This window comes from Plectropomus leopardus, chromosome 1, assembly GCF_026936395.1.
Source record: "Plectropomus leopardus strain MGB_pleo_1.0 chromosome 1, ASM2693639v1, whole genome shotgun sequence".
In the NCBI taxonomy this organism is placed as follows: Eukaryota; Metazoa; Chordata; class Actinopteri; order Perciformes; family Serranidae; genus Plectropomus; species Plectropomus leopardus.
Genome location: NC_142176.1, coordinates 4,486,217 through 4,502,130, shown reverse-complemented (window position 1 = coordinate 4,502,130; position 15,914 = coordinate 4,486,217). Strand labels below are relative to the sequence as shown.

Sequence of the window (15,914 nt, the reverse complement as noted above, 5' to 3'; positions counted from 1 at the left end):
AGTCTTTGGCGCTTCCACAGTGACCTTATTTTTCAGCTCTGGAGGTTGCCGCTTGGCTTTAATGCATCACTTCACTGTGTTATTGTTAAATACTTAATCATTTTAGATTATCATCAGTGAGGTAGCTGTTATTGATCAGTTCTGGCCTGTACAGGCAAACCACACTTCTGTGTGAGTAGTGACAAAATTAAAGGAATGAATAACTTATCAAGATGAAAATATTATTATTTTTTTTAAGGTTAATATTGTAAAATTGAAGCTAAAAATACTCAGAAAAAATAAGAAACGTCTTGAATCCCACATCTAGAGGGATCCTATTACTTGATGATGAGTAATTGATGATGCAACACCACTTACGTAATGTTTTACAGAAACTACATTCAGCACATTTGGGGAAATGGGAAGGAAGATATGCACAAGACATCAAGATTATTTTCATTTGATATTAAAACAGACCCTCTGTGTGGTTAAATCAGAGGTGCCGAGTTGCAAAAGCCTTTTTTTCGTGTTTATATGACTTCTCCAAAATGTGGCTGCAGTTGCAATATGTGTCTGGTTTACACACAGATTTGCAATGTCTTGCAAAAAGTGGAACAATGACTTTGGGAAAAAAGCTCAACTAAAAAGACAATCGTTGTCTAAGTATACCAATATAATGCCAGAAAATCCGACAGTATTGTGCTCCTGATGTTCAGATTTGTTTTTAGCTCCAAAAAGCATTAAAGTAAATGGTTTTTCTGTGTTTTATAAGAATGTTACAATCCTGTCAAATTTCTTCAAAGTGTACACACTCACAGATCTAAATACAAAGTTTATTATAGTTAACTAAAACGAAATTAAATTTTTTAACTAGGAAAAAAACATTGGAGTTAATAAAAATGTCCCTAAGTAAATAAAAATTAAGTAAGACTTTAGAAATAAATAAACCTCATTGAAATTATATAGTTTACTAACAAAACTAAAAAAATAATTGTCTTTAGTTTTAGTCTTTGACAGTTTGGTCAAAGTTTAGTCAACACAGCAAACATGAGGAAGCATTGGTGCATGTGTTTATGAAACTTGAGACACCACCACCCCCATCCCTGAGATTGTAATAAAAAAAACCTAAAAACTAACACTGGATGGAAATAAAAACAATCAAAATAACAAATCTGTAATAGCTCTGCTACGTGTGCATTTACACTCTAACTAATCACAGTGCACATTTATAAGTCTGATTACACACACAGGGATTCAGATGGAGTTACACAACTCTCCACACACATTTGCAAATACTTCTGCTACAATAATGGCTCTACAGATATTGGCTTCACAAAATGTAAGCAGCACATGTGGCGTGACAGTGTGCAACATCTTCCCAGTTACAGACTGCAGATGGAGCACATACCTGCTGCCTTAAGATGAATTTAATGTATATCTTTATATTAGGGCTGTCAAAGGATTTGTTTTTTGAATTGCAATTAATCAAAGCATTTCTATAGTTAATTGCAGTCAATCACATTTCTCAATTACATGTTTTCAGTGTTATTATTTTGCATTAGAAAACAGTGATGAAGTCCATATTGACAAGTTGAGCAATTCTTACCTTATTGTCTTGATTAGGAATCAAATGAAAGCAGAAAACTGCATGGGACAAGCAAAAAGTGGGCATGTCTGTAAAGAGGGGGCTCATGGGTACCCACAGAACCCAATTTCATTCAGATACGAGGTCAGAGGTCAAGGGACCCCTGCATTTGGAGCCTTATTTACCCGTTTCCTAAAAAGCTAGCATGGCGGGGTTGGTATCACTGGATTCCTCAGGTCCTCTAGTTTCATATGATACAAGCATCATCAATCTAGCTTTAAAACTCGGTGCAGCCTCTTAAACACGGAAATTTCTGCCAGCGATTAATGCAAACTTAAAAAAATTAATGTGTAAACTACAGACCTGAACATATTTAACATAGACATTTCCATGTTGATAAGAACCCCTCCCAGCACCTGCAAGCTATAACATAGCTACCAAGAACATCTTTTTTTTATTTATTGTTTTTATTTTGCACTTTTTTGCCCCCAGTGTTTAACCCAAGTGGTAACATGGTAATAGGCATAGTAATCAAAACTCTCTGGAGCTGCATTAAAAACAATTGAAAGACAGAAAATTAAATGACCCTGTAAAATTGCATCTATGACAGGTATTTTCTTAATTAAAAACATTAAAAATAACCACTTCAAAAGAACAGTATGTAAGATTTACGGGTATTTAGTGGTGTCTTGCTGTGAGGATTGCAGCCTGAAACTTCTACTGGGTAAGATTTCCACAGTGTTTATTGTTCGGGAGGTTTTTAGTGGGAGCCGAATTATCTGCAGAGGCCTCTTCCTCCAAATCAAATGGATGAGGTGATTAAAACTGGAAAAAATAAAATACTGCATAAAGTAGTTTCATGTTGGAAAAATTGTTTTCTGATGCTGTTCGGCAAGTCCCAGATGTGCCATTGGCATAGCACCTGCTAATGCATGATCACTTTATTTGTATTCCAGATGTTGAGGAAGTTTTTACTGTCGGCCGAATGATCGACAGAAGTCTCTTCCTCTCCAAAACAAACAGACACAGTAAATTAAACCTGTAAAAACACTGAATGAAGCAGTTTCATGCTAAAAATCAGCGTTTTTCTGATTCCTGTCATGGAGGGGCTGCTAACTACAGTGGACGATGCAACAATGCAGATGGCCCAGTGCTGGTGTGTCCGTTGTGAGTTATTTTAAAAGCGAGGACCTGCTCTCTATGTTAGATATAAACGGCTCATTCTAAGGCAGTAAAAACAGAACTGATTATACACACAAAAAAAACGTATTTTATTATATTCCCTTTATGCCAACTTATGCCCCTAAATCCTTCACACTGGACCTTTAATATTTAAACTCTGAAAATTTATAGTTTGAGTCTTGTATTGTCAACTAGTTTATGTCGTCTTCTGCAGAGTTCTCCAGTGCTGAGTTTATGTAATCCAGTCTGCTGCAACGACTTCTCATCACACTGAGGCCCAGAGATTTCCTAACAGAGGTTGGTGGCTTTGTCTTGTGTCATGTCAGCGGTGTAAGAACAAGTGAGGAAAATGTCCCAGTGTTGCATGTTTTGCTGTGTTCAAGTCACATTCTGATTTCTTGTTCGGGTTTTACCAGAGGCTAAAGTGTTTTAACCTTTTAAAACCTGGAGCGACATCAGTTTTTTGCTGCATTCAGACACTTTTAACAAGCATTTAAACCTCTGAAACCTGAGAAAATTGCTTTGATTTCTTTTTAAAACATGGGGAAAAAATGCAATGGGCAACTTGGCAAGAAATATTCCGCAATTTGCAAAAAAATAGTAAAAGGTGACAAGAAAATGAACTAAAAAATTAGCTGTGGTGAATATCAGATTATTAGATATTCACAAAAAAATGGGGAAAAGTGTCTGGGGAAAAAAAACATTTTTTTATGTTCACCTCCTAACAACATTTTCTTCTATTTTTTAGAATTGTTTTCTCCTTTTTTTAAATTTTCTTTTTTTCCTTTTGCTTATTTGTTGGTAATTTTCTCGTAACTTTTTATTTTATTATTGTTATTATTTAAAACAATATTTTTTACTAATTTCTAAATCTTTTTTGGTAATATTTTTGGGAAGTTGCTCAATTCATCTTTCCATGTTTTTGAAAGAAATTCAGCCCATTAGGTTTGAAAGGGTTAAATGAACAGTTTTGCATGTTTTTGTTGAATACTCAGACGTTCTCACACATCAGTTTAACTGATGTCATAAATCAGAAGATGAATTGGTGGACTTAAGAAGTGTGTAAGAAGCCAGTAGTACTAATTACAATGTCCTTGTGTTCTTTAAAAAGATTACTTACATATAAAATGCATAAACCATAACTGATAAACAAGCTCTTTTTGCACTCATCCACATGGAAAGCACAAAAAACATCCCATCATAAACATATTTATTTTTGTTGTGAATTATAATATGGTCAGCGGGCCAGTCGACATTCTTTACATGGGCCCCCAGATTTGGCCCATCGGCTTTGGTGATTCTCTGTCTTCTCATCTAGCACCATCATCAGGTCAAATGTTTTAGTGTCCAAAACTTTTGTCTTTTTTTCTTCTTCTTTTCTTAATTTAAATGCTGGTTGGTATCCAAAAACTTGCATTACCACCACCTACAGGATACAGAGATACAAAATAGTAATAGTTACAAATGTTTTTGTTTTCCAACAGCTTTTCTTAAAAGATGCTGTACATCTCAATGTCATGTAATTTTATGTAGACATGGAAACTGCACAATAAAACATTAATCTTATATAAAACAAGGAGAGATGCATTTTACCAGATTTTAGCAAAACTGCTATTTTCCACCAGTAGTTCCTGGGTAGGTAAGTGAGAAAAATAAATTAAAATCTGAATTTGGTCATTAAGTTTTACAAACATTACCATCCCCATATCCCACCCCACCTAATCATGATGAATCACAAATTTCTGTAAAATTGCAGCAATAAAATTATCAGTGCACAATCATTCCCACATCCTAACCCCCCACATCATTTATAAATATGTGCAGAATATAATGAATAAACGAATATATAAATATATGTACACAATTCTGCTGCAACAGCTTCTAACTTTTTGTCAAGAGGAAGAAACCAGCAGCTAAAAACTTCATCTAAACCTTACAAAAGCAGCATAGCTTCCTGTCTTACACCATATCTTGCCTTACCAACTTCCTCACTCTTATGTATTTTTATACCTGATTAGTTTTGTCTCCCTTACTGTCTTTAGACAGTTTATCTCCCATGCAACATGACCCCTCTTACAAAGAACACCCTCTGCTTCTTTCCCTGCTCACCCTGCAAAGGTGTGGAAAATTCTCATATCACTGAATGCTGACAAGTAGCTTTTTCCCACCCATATACTGTGGGGACAAACATTTTTCAAATGCATGTGTCTGAACCATATGTGACTGATAAGCCTGTGACTTTAGCTGATTCTTTTGCTTTCTTTGTACTCAAATAATCCATGTTCGACTCACTGATGTAGTTGAATATTTTTGAAAAAAAGGTGGAGTAAAACCTCAGCTGCACACAGAGGATCCATGTGCCAATGTCTGCAGCATTTTATATCCAAAAGGCCAAATATCAACCTCACAGTGACTTCATAATATTCTGCAAAATCACTTTTCTGGCCAATTTTCAGTGTCAAATCTCAAAAACAGATGGAGAAACATTTGGTCAGACACTAATCCTGGGTGCCCACCTTGATCTTGTGTGTGTGTGAAGCATCCATGTTTTCACAGACATGGATGTAAACTGTGACAGCAACTTGACGGGTTGATGGAGGCACACAGCTGCGTTGCTGTAATTCTAGTTTTAATAATATCAAAACATTTATTACAAGCTAAGGGCTGACGTGTTTCCTTGCACCACTTTTTCTTATTCTCTTCCCGATTCCAGTTGTCTGTCATCTCGTGCACAACAGGTTTGGCAGAGCGGGCTGCTCGGTGCGTGTGGTGCACACTGCGGTCCATAGTGACGCAGCACGCAAATGATGATCCCCACTTTTTGCTGCATGTTATGCACATCTCACCCGGCTAGCATTGACTGCTAAAATGAGTAATCTGCAGCTGCCAGGGGACAAACAGCAAGAAAACACAAACAAACCTACATATTGAACAACACAAAACACTGTCTGCTTTGAGCAATAACTGCCACTTGTTGCTTTCAGCGTTTCCTGAGCGGTATGCCCAATAGGATGAAAGTTAGTTCACCTCCTCACCTATAAAAGGTGTTAAGCTTCTGCTTTCCCAGCCATCGTCTTAGTCTTCTGCTGCCGTCTGATATCCAGCCATGATCCTCCAGGCTGCTGCGCTCAGCGTCCTCAGTTTCACTGTACAGGTAAGAATCAGCAGACACTTCACATTAATATGGACAGACTCTTTCTCAATAATTACCTGAATACATGCAATTGTTCATAACATAGTTTGACATTAAATGTGACACATTCTGAAACTTCTCAATCTCTGCCTTAAAAGATGTATATTAAAATTCTGAAAAATAGAAATACTAGTTATCAAAGTTTCCACCGTGCCTCGTTTGTCCTTACCTGCCATCTGTTTAGCGCCTACCACAGTAATATCAGATGGAGCTGAACTCTGTCTGAACTTACAGTGAAGTCTTATGTCAGAAATCATTTTAATTCAGTGGCTTCAGATCGATTCAACTGCAGTTAACCGACTTTTACTCTTACAGGCTTCTGCTGAAAAGAGTGAGGAGTCATCTGGTAAGACAGGGCTACTTTTCGATTTGTAAAGCTCTGTAAATATATAATAATACATCATTTAACTAGATAAACAAATTGGTTCTGTCTTACAGGCAACAACATCGAGGACGATGACTTCAGTGTCTCCACGCTGTTGGAGAAGGCCAATGTTAATGTTGGTATGTTCATCTCCACTGCAGCTGCTTTATTTATCCCTTTAATAATAACTGAAATTATCATTCAGCAGCAAATGTGCTGTAAAGATAATCTAAACTCAAACACAGAACAGCAATAATCTTTTAAACGTTAGGAATAATACGTAATGCTGGTGTAACAGTAGATACCTGTAAGTTTACAGCAGATGCACTCAGATCAGAAACATCAGTGTGGAAGGAGACCTGCCTCCAACTCAGCAGCTGAAACAAGAAAACTAAATGCTACTCTATCAAACAATGGAAACTTTTTCTTGATCGTCCTCGTGTCATTTGCAGGGAAAAACTCTGGTGATGTTTGGAGACATAGCGGTGCCAGATGGTTTCGAGAACGCTGATCCCTGCACAGCACGAGGCTGCCTGTGGCCTAAAGCCACCGATGGCAACGTCTACGTACCGTACCGCATCTCCAACCAGTACTGTAAGTACTGACAGCTGGGCTTTTATTTTGGTTTGTTAGGATATGAGTGTTTATAATTTACCAGTTTGCACACTTTTTATGTAATTTGTTTTAGATGAAGCAGTATTATTAGGCTCATAGTACTAGTAGGAGTAGGCTACTGTAGAAACTTTAATGATATACTAAATAGGTAGCAGTAGTTGCAGGGGGTAAAGGCTTCGTTTCAAGATAGGGGACACATGTAAAATGGGTGCTGGGGACTTGATGTATATGATGTTGAAGGTTTCAGTTTTGAACATTTGCTAAAGGCATTTAAGAGAGTTTTGTGTTGGAATTGGTTATATTTTCATTTCATTTCATTTTTATTGTAAATGCACATTGGTTCCAAATATCGGATATTCTGAATCATCTTTTCTTTTTTTAACAATAAAGTTTGATTATTATTGTGTTGACTGTAGATAAGTGAAGTGAAGCTCTCTGAGCTGCTTTAGACAGCTGATCATGTAACCACCTACTTCTGAATCCAAACATCCAGAGGGGAAGTTGTTTTTTGTTGGTTTTTTTTCCCCTAATTTAACCACGAACTATTTCCAGTTGCTGCCAATTCCCACCATGAGCCCGAAGAGGTTGTTTGCGTTTTGCATCGAGATGCTTTGTTTCAGAGAAAGGTGTCACCCAAAATTAAACCCTCGATGTCTCCTCCTCCTTCGTCAGCCAAACTGGACACCGCCACAGACGTGATCGCAGAGAATCTGGGAAGGAATTGGCGCAAACTGGGCCGCAAACTGGGTTTGACGGACGTGAAGCTGGAGTCCATCTCCAGGAGGCATCCCACCGAGCTGGATGAAACGGTGAGGGAGCTGCTGAAGGAGTGGAGGAAGAGTCGAGGAGCCGAGGCTCGCGCGGAGGAGCTGATAAAAGCTCTGAGAGCCTGCGAGTTCAACCTGACGGCCGATAAAGTGGAGGACAGACTCGCAGGACGCTGATGGAGATTTACTCATCAGATGAACTTTAGGAATTAAACTTTGATCAACCTTCAAGAGAAGAGATTCACTTTAAAGAGAGCTATTCGCAGATATATAAAATTATGCAAAAAAAAAGATCTTTTGATTAATAAACTTGCTGAATGTCAGAAAACATGATATGGAGTTATGTTTTTATCAGAAGATAATAGATCACCTAATAATCATCCAGCAACGTGGAGACTTCTGCAGATGGTTATAGACACTTTACAGAATAATGACTTATTTTCATTCTACAGCGTCTTTCAGACACAAAGTAACAGAGTGTTTTACAGTAAAAACAAATAATAAAAGGAGATAAAAATGATTATATGAATGATAAGTTCTTAAAAAAAATATAAGTGTAAAAATCAACCTGTTTCGCTTTCTGGTGAAAAGTTACTATTGTTTTTTTGTTTTTTTTATTAGTTTGTTTAAATAAAACAAATACACATTGTGTTAATCAGAGTGGTACTGATCTCCACAGCTAACTTTCTGCCAGAAAATGAAGAAGAATATTTTACAAAATGTCAAAATCTGCTGCTCAGATTTTCTGAATCAGAATAAAATGAAATGAACAGGAAAGATTTGTAAGGGAAATTGCCACCAAATTTTTAACACGGACGATTTATTTTTATGTGATATGAAAATAAAATGGCATTAAAGTAAAAACGTCTCATTAACCTCTCCAGAATCTACAAAGTACCTTTTGTGTGTTTTCTTGCATTTCATGAAAAAAATCGGGCAGCAGTCAGCGTTTGATGCTTTAGAAGTTTGCAGATTTATTGTTGCAGGATGACCTAAACTTCCCGAATCTGCTTCTTTGGCAGCTCTGATGTCATCAGTTTGGCAGGTCAAAGGTCATGTGCAATTTCAGCAGAAGAAATACACGTCATTAAAGGAAGAAAGATGCAAAAGCAGGATCAATAGATGTTTGCTGTGCGAACATCAGATGTTACAATGTTGACTTAAATCTTAAAGTGATAGATGTAGATTTTGGAAGTGGGGCTGTATGTAATTTTCTCAGGTTTTAAAGAGTTAAAAATGCAAAGGAAAGACCATTTTTAATAGTGCCATTCTTGTTTAAATGTGACCCTATAGCATGATATCCGTTTGAAAATGGCTGCAGTGACATGGCTACTTTTTATGTTTCTGTGTGTGTTTTTTTGATGTTTCTGTGTGTTTGTCTTCCATCCAGCTCAGCCACAGTTCACACACAACACTTGTAGAGCCTGTTCAGCCTCTTAATGTCGTTCTTGCTCATCTGGGTGGCCTGGCCGATTGCGACGTTGCAGTCTGGGATGGGCACCAAAGTGGGACAGTAGTTCTTGGAGAAGGCGTACCTGCAGGATCACAGATACCACAATGAAAAGTAGGTTGAGTTTGGATTTTATTACCTGGAGAAAAACAATCTGATACTTCTGTTGAATTTAGCTCTTTAGTGTGATAATGTTTAAAATATAAATTAGCGCTGGTCAGTAGCTCATGGGAGTATCCAGTGTTTATGCGATAATTGTTATGTAGCGACTACAGGAAACAAAAAGTCGCTGAGATGCTGACAGGTCCTGGTCTATTGGCCAATAAAAATTTGCTGAGTATGATCAAAAAAATCATTAATGAAAAGGAATCAAGTTCTTATGATTTGCACAAACTTAAAGTAATCACAGCGATCCCCTTCACCCTCTCTCCCATGCACCCGACACCAGTGAAAAACCAGATACTCATATAGATTATGAACGCCACTGTCCATATCCACGTGACCAAACTCTCCCAATAACCGAAATCATGAAACTAATAAATAACAAAAGTAACATCCCAAAAACATTATCAAAAAACATGTAACATGGCAACATAATTTTTGTTCTTTCTGTGTTTCATGTTGTTTGTTTGGGAGTTTGATTTTTTTTGTTCCATGTTATCTGTCTGTAACTTTTTTTCTGGTTTATGGACACCGAGAGGTGACTTGTTTTTAATTTGCGTGCACGTTTTGATAAAAGGTGCACAAATTACTAATACAACAACACAACAAATAAATTGCACTTTTTTAACCAAAAGTGATTGCAGCTCCTATCTCCTATCCTATTGATTTCATTCGTAGTGATTATTTTTGACAAATTATAGCCCACCCCATCCCTTCAGCCTGTTTAAATACCATTAAAGGACCAATACAACACATAAAATGCACTTTTTCACTTGCCAAAAAGTGATTGCAGCTCCTATCGTGTCACTGAAAGGCTGTATCTGCCTTAAAATTACTTGATTTCATTCTTAAGGGTTGGAATTGACTGACTGCAAACACTTCAGTCCTTTTTTATGAGTTTATCCCTTAGGGACTTTTTGGCACACTTTATGTGCTTTTAATTCTTTATTTTTCTGTATTTGATTTGCTAATTTGTGCGTGTGTTTAAATAAGTTTAAAAAAGACATCCATGTCACCTCCCAGGCTCTGTACTGGTTAAATAACGGTTAAATTGAGGTTAAATGTTAAAAAAAAACTCCTTTCTTAATTAATTAATTAATGGCTCCTACATGTTACAAAAAAAGGCTAATAAGCCCGAAAATCTTAATGGACACTGATGGCAAGTACACGTGAATGTAAATGGCACAAGCATGTAGTTATCCGTACCTCCCATATTGCATGACAGAGTTGTAGTCATAAGGAGTTCCCTGGTTCAGAGTGGCAATCTTTGCAAAGTTGGACTCCGTTCCTGCCGAGATGAGAGAAAATATGCACGATGTTAGGTCGCACATATACTGTTTTAAAGTAAAGCGAGAAAATCTGAATTTCAGTTACACAAACATGAGCTTTTCAGGTGACAGAGAAGAAGGTGAAACTCAAACAACTAGACTATTTCTGCCTCTAAGACCACTTTAAAGTCATGAAACTGGAGGTGAGAAACTCTAACCATTCATGATGTTTTCCCACTTCACCCTGACGTGGTTGTCCCTGTCGGAGCGGGACTGCTCGTGGTCAAAGCCGAGTGCGTGGAGCAGCTCGTGCTGGATGGTGCCGTGGTACAGACAACCCTGACGGTTCAGAGACAGAACCTGACATCCACCCTGACGGCCCACGTAGGACCAGCAGCTGATGACACAGAAACACAGAGCAGATTTAACAAATCATACAAGATATCACCAGATAGCTTCTCTGCAGAGCTTGTACAACAACAATATAAACAAGTATATATACAGTGCATTCTGTCAGATCGTTTCTATAATACCATAAAACTTCAATTCATAGCCTGGGCTATTATTTACTAAAATCAACAGGCTTATATTTGGGACAGGCGTCTATATGGGACAGGCTTTTATTTCCTTTCACACAAAACTTGCTCATCAAAGATGTAAGTACAATCAAATTGTTTTTTTTAACCTTTTGAAACCTGGGTTGTTCAAAAACATGGGAAGAAGGGCAAGAGCAACAAAGAAATGACCAGAGGTTAGCAAGAAATCTGTGAAAGGTACGAGAAAATTACTGAAAAATTTGTTCCAAAAAAGGTAAAAGACAAGAGATGACCTGAAAAAAAGCGTAAAAAGCTTTCTTGTTTACTAAACAGATAACATCGTCTACTTTGGAGCTCACGGTTTCAGTAAAATTAGCTGAATGATTGAATTGTGAGAATCTTACCAAGCTAATGGTGTGTAGCTTGTCCATATTGACAAAAGTTAACATGTAGGTGATTAATGTGAGACATAAGCACCTAACTAAGGTTATCTCCAGCATTTAACCAGCAACCCAGTTTTATCCAAAAAATGTCAATAAAAATGAACTGCATGGTAACAGATCCTCTAATTGGGACGGGCCTTTATGTGTCGCCACACACGGCTAGTAAAAGGGACTGGGCATTTGATTTGGACTAGGCTTATATTTGAAGTTTCTATGGTAATATATGATATTCTGTATTCCCTTTTTTTCTACTAGTCGCTGGCGTGACTCTAGCACTGAGTCGTGGACCTACAGTCAGACTCTTACCCGTTCCTGGACTCGATGCTCAGCCACTGTGTATCTCCTTTCTGGTAGGGTCTGAAACGGATGCAGGAGACGGCAGAGAAAGACTCAAGTCCACGAACAATGATGGACCTCTCACGGGAGGCTGAGAGGACAAATGAGGCAGGTTAATAATATCACTTTTTTCTAAAACCACTTAACTTTAATATCATTTAAGTTGTGTAATCGAGCTGTATGATACATTGTGGTTCTATATTTTTTGTTGAAACAATATTGCCTATGTATTTGCAGACATTTTATTATGATCACACCATCATTATTACTCCAAAAATAAATAAAATAAAATAAAATCATTATTAGTATTAGTTTTATTCAATATTATTAATTTGGTAGGTGTGTTTTGCTGTCTCATCATGTTTGTCTTAAAGTTGCAGAAGTATTCAGATCCTTAAATGAAGATAAAGTAGCAATACTGCTCTGTAATAAAGTCTTAAATTCCAACTCTTAGTTAGATTTCGAAATATTGGTAATGAATGTACTATATCAGAATAAAAAGTACTAAATGCAGAAAAAAATACTCCCGTGACTATATATCGCTGAATCATTATTAATGCTGCAGTACTGGGTAATAGCATTATACTGTTGTAGTTAGTCAAGGTAAGAGTTCATTTTAACTATGTTAAATACTGTTGAGTAGTTTCATTTATAACACAGTGACATGAATTATAAAATTATCATAGGATTTGTATGTAAAAAAAATCAGTAATTAGGTAATGTATGAAAAATGTTTCATACAATCAGATTAGATTTAAAAGATTTTTTTTAATTTCACACATACGGGTGTATTTAACTTAGCCTACATAAAAGAAACAAAGAACAGTCTCATTTGGTTGCACAAAAATATCAGATATTTATTAAAATAATTTAACTAAATTAACTGTTTGTTAAAAAGTAAATGTATCATTCCTAAAAGAAAAAATCTAAATCAAAAAGTCGGGGCTTACAGTAGTGGTTGGCGATGTAATAGGGGATGTAGACCTTCCCATTGGTCCACTTGAGCCACAGGCAGCCTCTGGAGGTGCAGGGATCAGCGTTTCTGCCAGTCAAAGACTTGACAGCGATGTCTCCTCGGATCAGGGGGGGCTCATCCGGGTCAGGGGCTGCACAAAAAAGTGTATATAGTGTGAAATAAGGAAATGGATGGGGTCTCCATAAGTTTTGAGTTATTTACATATGAAGTATACATCGGTATATAATTATATAATTTCACATATTATCACATATTTTATTTTTATTTACATATTTTATTAATACATACATACATATATATATATAGTATGTGGTAGAATCATTATTATTTCATATACAATTTGGGTCTCAGACACAGGCTGGCACAGGGAAATGGCAGCTGGCAGCGCGGATCTCCAACACAGCGGTTGGCAGCGTGGATTTCCCACACTGCAGATCTCTGACTCAGTGGCTGGCAGCCTGGTTTTCCAACACCGCGTATCTCCAACACAGGCCGGCACAGCGTTATCTCTGAAACTGCAGCTGGCAGTGCAGATCTCTGACACCGCGGATCTCCAACACAGGCTGGAGCAGCGCGGATCCTCTTAAGGGCAGCTGGCAGCGCAGATCTCTGACACAGCGGCTGGCAGCGGCACACTGCCGCTGGTGCGCAGTGTGACAGGCAGACAATCAGAGTGGAGCTTCTCTTCATAAAACCAAAGTGTCTGAATAAACAAACAGCCAATGGCTCAGTGGTGGAAAGTGATTTCTGTAGACTTCTACAGACTACTTTGTTTTAGTTTCAGGTTATCACTGACTTGAGATCAGTGGGAAAGCTCGGACACGTTGCGTCACTGACGTCCCTTGTGTGCGGCCCCTACCGTTTCATTTAAAAACGTCCACGGACAGAAAATACGCCGGCATGTTAGATAACTTTTTATCCACACCTGAGGAGGAACAGGACAAGGAGGAGCTTCCTCCACCTGCAGAGCGAGTGAGTTTAAATATATTTACATGTGTGAAGTGTGATGATTTGAAATGCGCAAGGTTTAGGGGCCGGTGTGTGCGTAATTACTGACAGAACAGACGTCCACGTCTGTTGCGCTTGTTGTTGCGTGTGAAAAAAGAGGTCAGTGAAGTCATCTCAGTAATCATCTCAACTTGTCTATAACTTGTTGTTGCTGAGAGGGCGGTATTACTTTTCATGCATTCAGACACTGATTTGAGCCCCACCAGTGTATGGATTAGTCCCACGTTTATATAGCTAAAAAACATTTTCTGCAGTCGCCACTGGCAGCAAGGTTCAGTAACACAGCAGGTCATCAATGGTTGATTTGATGATTGAGCTGTTGCACAAACTGACTGCTACTGACACTAAAATCCTGTGTAAAAGCTGATAAGATGATGTTACATGTTACTTTTAAAAATCCACACTGTAAAATCTGTCAAGTTCATCTTACTTACAATAATATTGGAAAACGATTGTCTTGAAAAAGGATAGTAAATATAACTAGAACTCTTAATTTATGTTTGTATGTGATTGTTAACTTTAAAAATGTCAAGTGGTATTACCTAAAGTGTCAGCACCTTCAACAAACCAAGTTAGTCTGACTCGACTTGACAAAGAGCAAAGATGATTTTGCCAGTGATGAAGTTAGGAGATCTGTAAGTTCTGTTTTGTGAACATGTTTAAGAAAATAAAAATTTGATCAACTAGTTTTCAACCAGCAGAATTAAAATATATAGCACAGTAAACTTGGTTCACTGATGTTGCTAAAACATAGAAAGACTGATTTACTTTTTACTAGTTTCAATAACTTCACAAAATTCAGGAAAATAACGAAATTTTAAGTAAATTTAACAATTTGATGAATAATAACAAAGTAAGACTCATAGTTATATTTAGTTTTTCAAGGCAATCATGTTTCATTGACTTTTTTGTTCTTAAGTTAAATCAACTTTAGAGATTTTACAGTGTAGGAAACAGATTGCCTTCAAATAATGTGAGTAAATATAACTATTAATCTTAATTTATGTTCATTTAATAGCTTACTGATGAGTTTACTTAAAATTTAGTTATATTTACTCAATTTTCTGATATTATTGTAACTTAAAAATGATAAGTTTAATTGAATCAATCTTTCTAAGTTGTAGAAACTTCAGTAAACCAAGTTTTAGTTTATATATCTGTATTCTGCTGGTTGCACTTTAATCAATCATATTTGCATTTTCTTAAACATGTTAAGAAAACAGGACTCGCAGTCTTCTAACTTCATCATTGGAAAAATCCTCTTTGTCATGATCAGGCTAACTTGATTTACTGAAGTTGCTAACACTTAGAAAGTTAATTCCATTTGTTATTTCTAAGTTTAACTTCATAAAATTAGGTAACTGCGGCTACATTTTAAGTTTTTACTCACTGCGGTCTCTGTTTGCTCTCTCCAGCAGTTCACCAACAGAAAGCTCCCTGGTTGTGTCCTTCTCGAGGGTAGGAACCTCTGCAAAACAAACGATAGCACAATTCATACATTACATGCAACACACGGTGCTGGCCAATAAAGACAATCAAAACATTTGTGACAGAAAAAATAATGTTACAATATACAATATGTGGTAAATAAGCAGCAAAGGCAGGATTGCCTACATTTGTAAAAGTAATTCTATTCAGACTTATAAATATAAAAATAATTCAGTGCATAAAAAGGTGATTAGCTGTAATTTTGAGCGTCCTATCCTTATTTACAGAGTCATTAATATAAATTACATCAACAGTATATTAAAGGTACATTTATTCCAGTATTCTACAGTAGAATGTGAGGTTTTCGGTGTAATATTGGCTGCAAAAAGCATCAAGGTTTATAGCATTTTGCTTTCTTTTTCCAAATATTCTGTACATTACTGCAAGAATTTTGCTGTATTTTTTACAGCTATTTGTTATAGTATGGGAAAATTTGTTACAGTGAAAGTTGCAGTAAAAGTACAGCTGAATTCTAGCAGTAATGTGCCGTTTTTCCAAAGTACAGTAAAACACCATATATATTGGTGCTTTATGGAGCTGATATTACACCGTAAACCACACA

At 36.9% G+C, this 15,914-nt stretch overlaps 3 protein-coding genes across 4 annotated transcripts in view; 2 read left to right on the top strand and 1 right to left on the bottom strand.

The window, feature by feature from the left end:
• fadd (Fas (tnfrsf6)-associated via death domain) overlaps nt 1–8,579 on the top strand; it is a 40,778-nt gene extending 32,199 nt beyond the window's left edge. Inside the window, exon 2 of the mRNA XM_088086086.1 lies at nt 7,591–8,579. Coding sequence (XP_087942212.1) covers nt 7,591–7,862 — 272 coding nt within the window. The 3' untranslated portion in view covers nt 7,863–8,579. The remainder of the gene's footprint in view (nt 1–7,590) is intronic.
• LOC148190340 (uncharacterized) overlaps nt 1–15,914 on the bottom strand; it is a 46,199-nt gene that overhangs the window by 27,393 nt on the left and 2,892 nt on the right. Inside the window, exons 7-12 of the mRNA XM_088085725.1 lie at nt 15,255–15,332; nt 12,831–12,986; nt 11,851–11,971; nt 10,784–10,962; nt 10,504–10,585; nt 9,096–9,220 (exon numbers count right to left, since the gene is read on the bottom strand). Coding sequence (XP_087941851.1) covers nt 9,096–9,220; nt 10,504–10,585; nt 10,784–10,962; nt 11,851–11,971; nt 12,831–12,986; nt 15,255–15,332 — 741 coding nt within the window. The remainder of the gene's footprint in view (nt 1–9,095; nt 9,221–10,503; nt 10,586–10,783; nt 10,963–11,850; nt 11,972–12,830; nt 12,987–15,254; nt 15,333–15,914) is intronic.
• Nucleotides 11,899–15,914, top strand: part of LOC121940928 (low choriolytic enzyme-like) — a 24,777-nt gene continuing 20,761 nt past the window's right edge. For both annotated transcript variants that reach the window (XM_088085833.1, XM_088085783.1), the window contains exons 1-3: nt 11,899–11,988; nt 13,208–13,828; nt 15,280–15,322. The gene's annotated coding sequence lies outside the window, so the exon portion shown is untranslated. The remainder of the gene's footprint in view (nt 11,989–13,207; nt 13,829–15,279; nt 15,323–15,914) is intronic.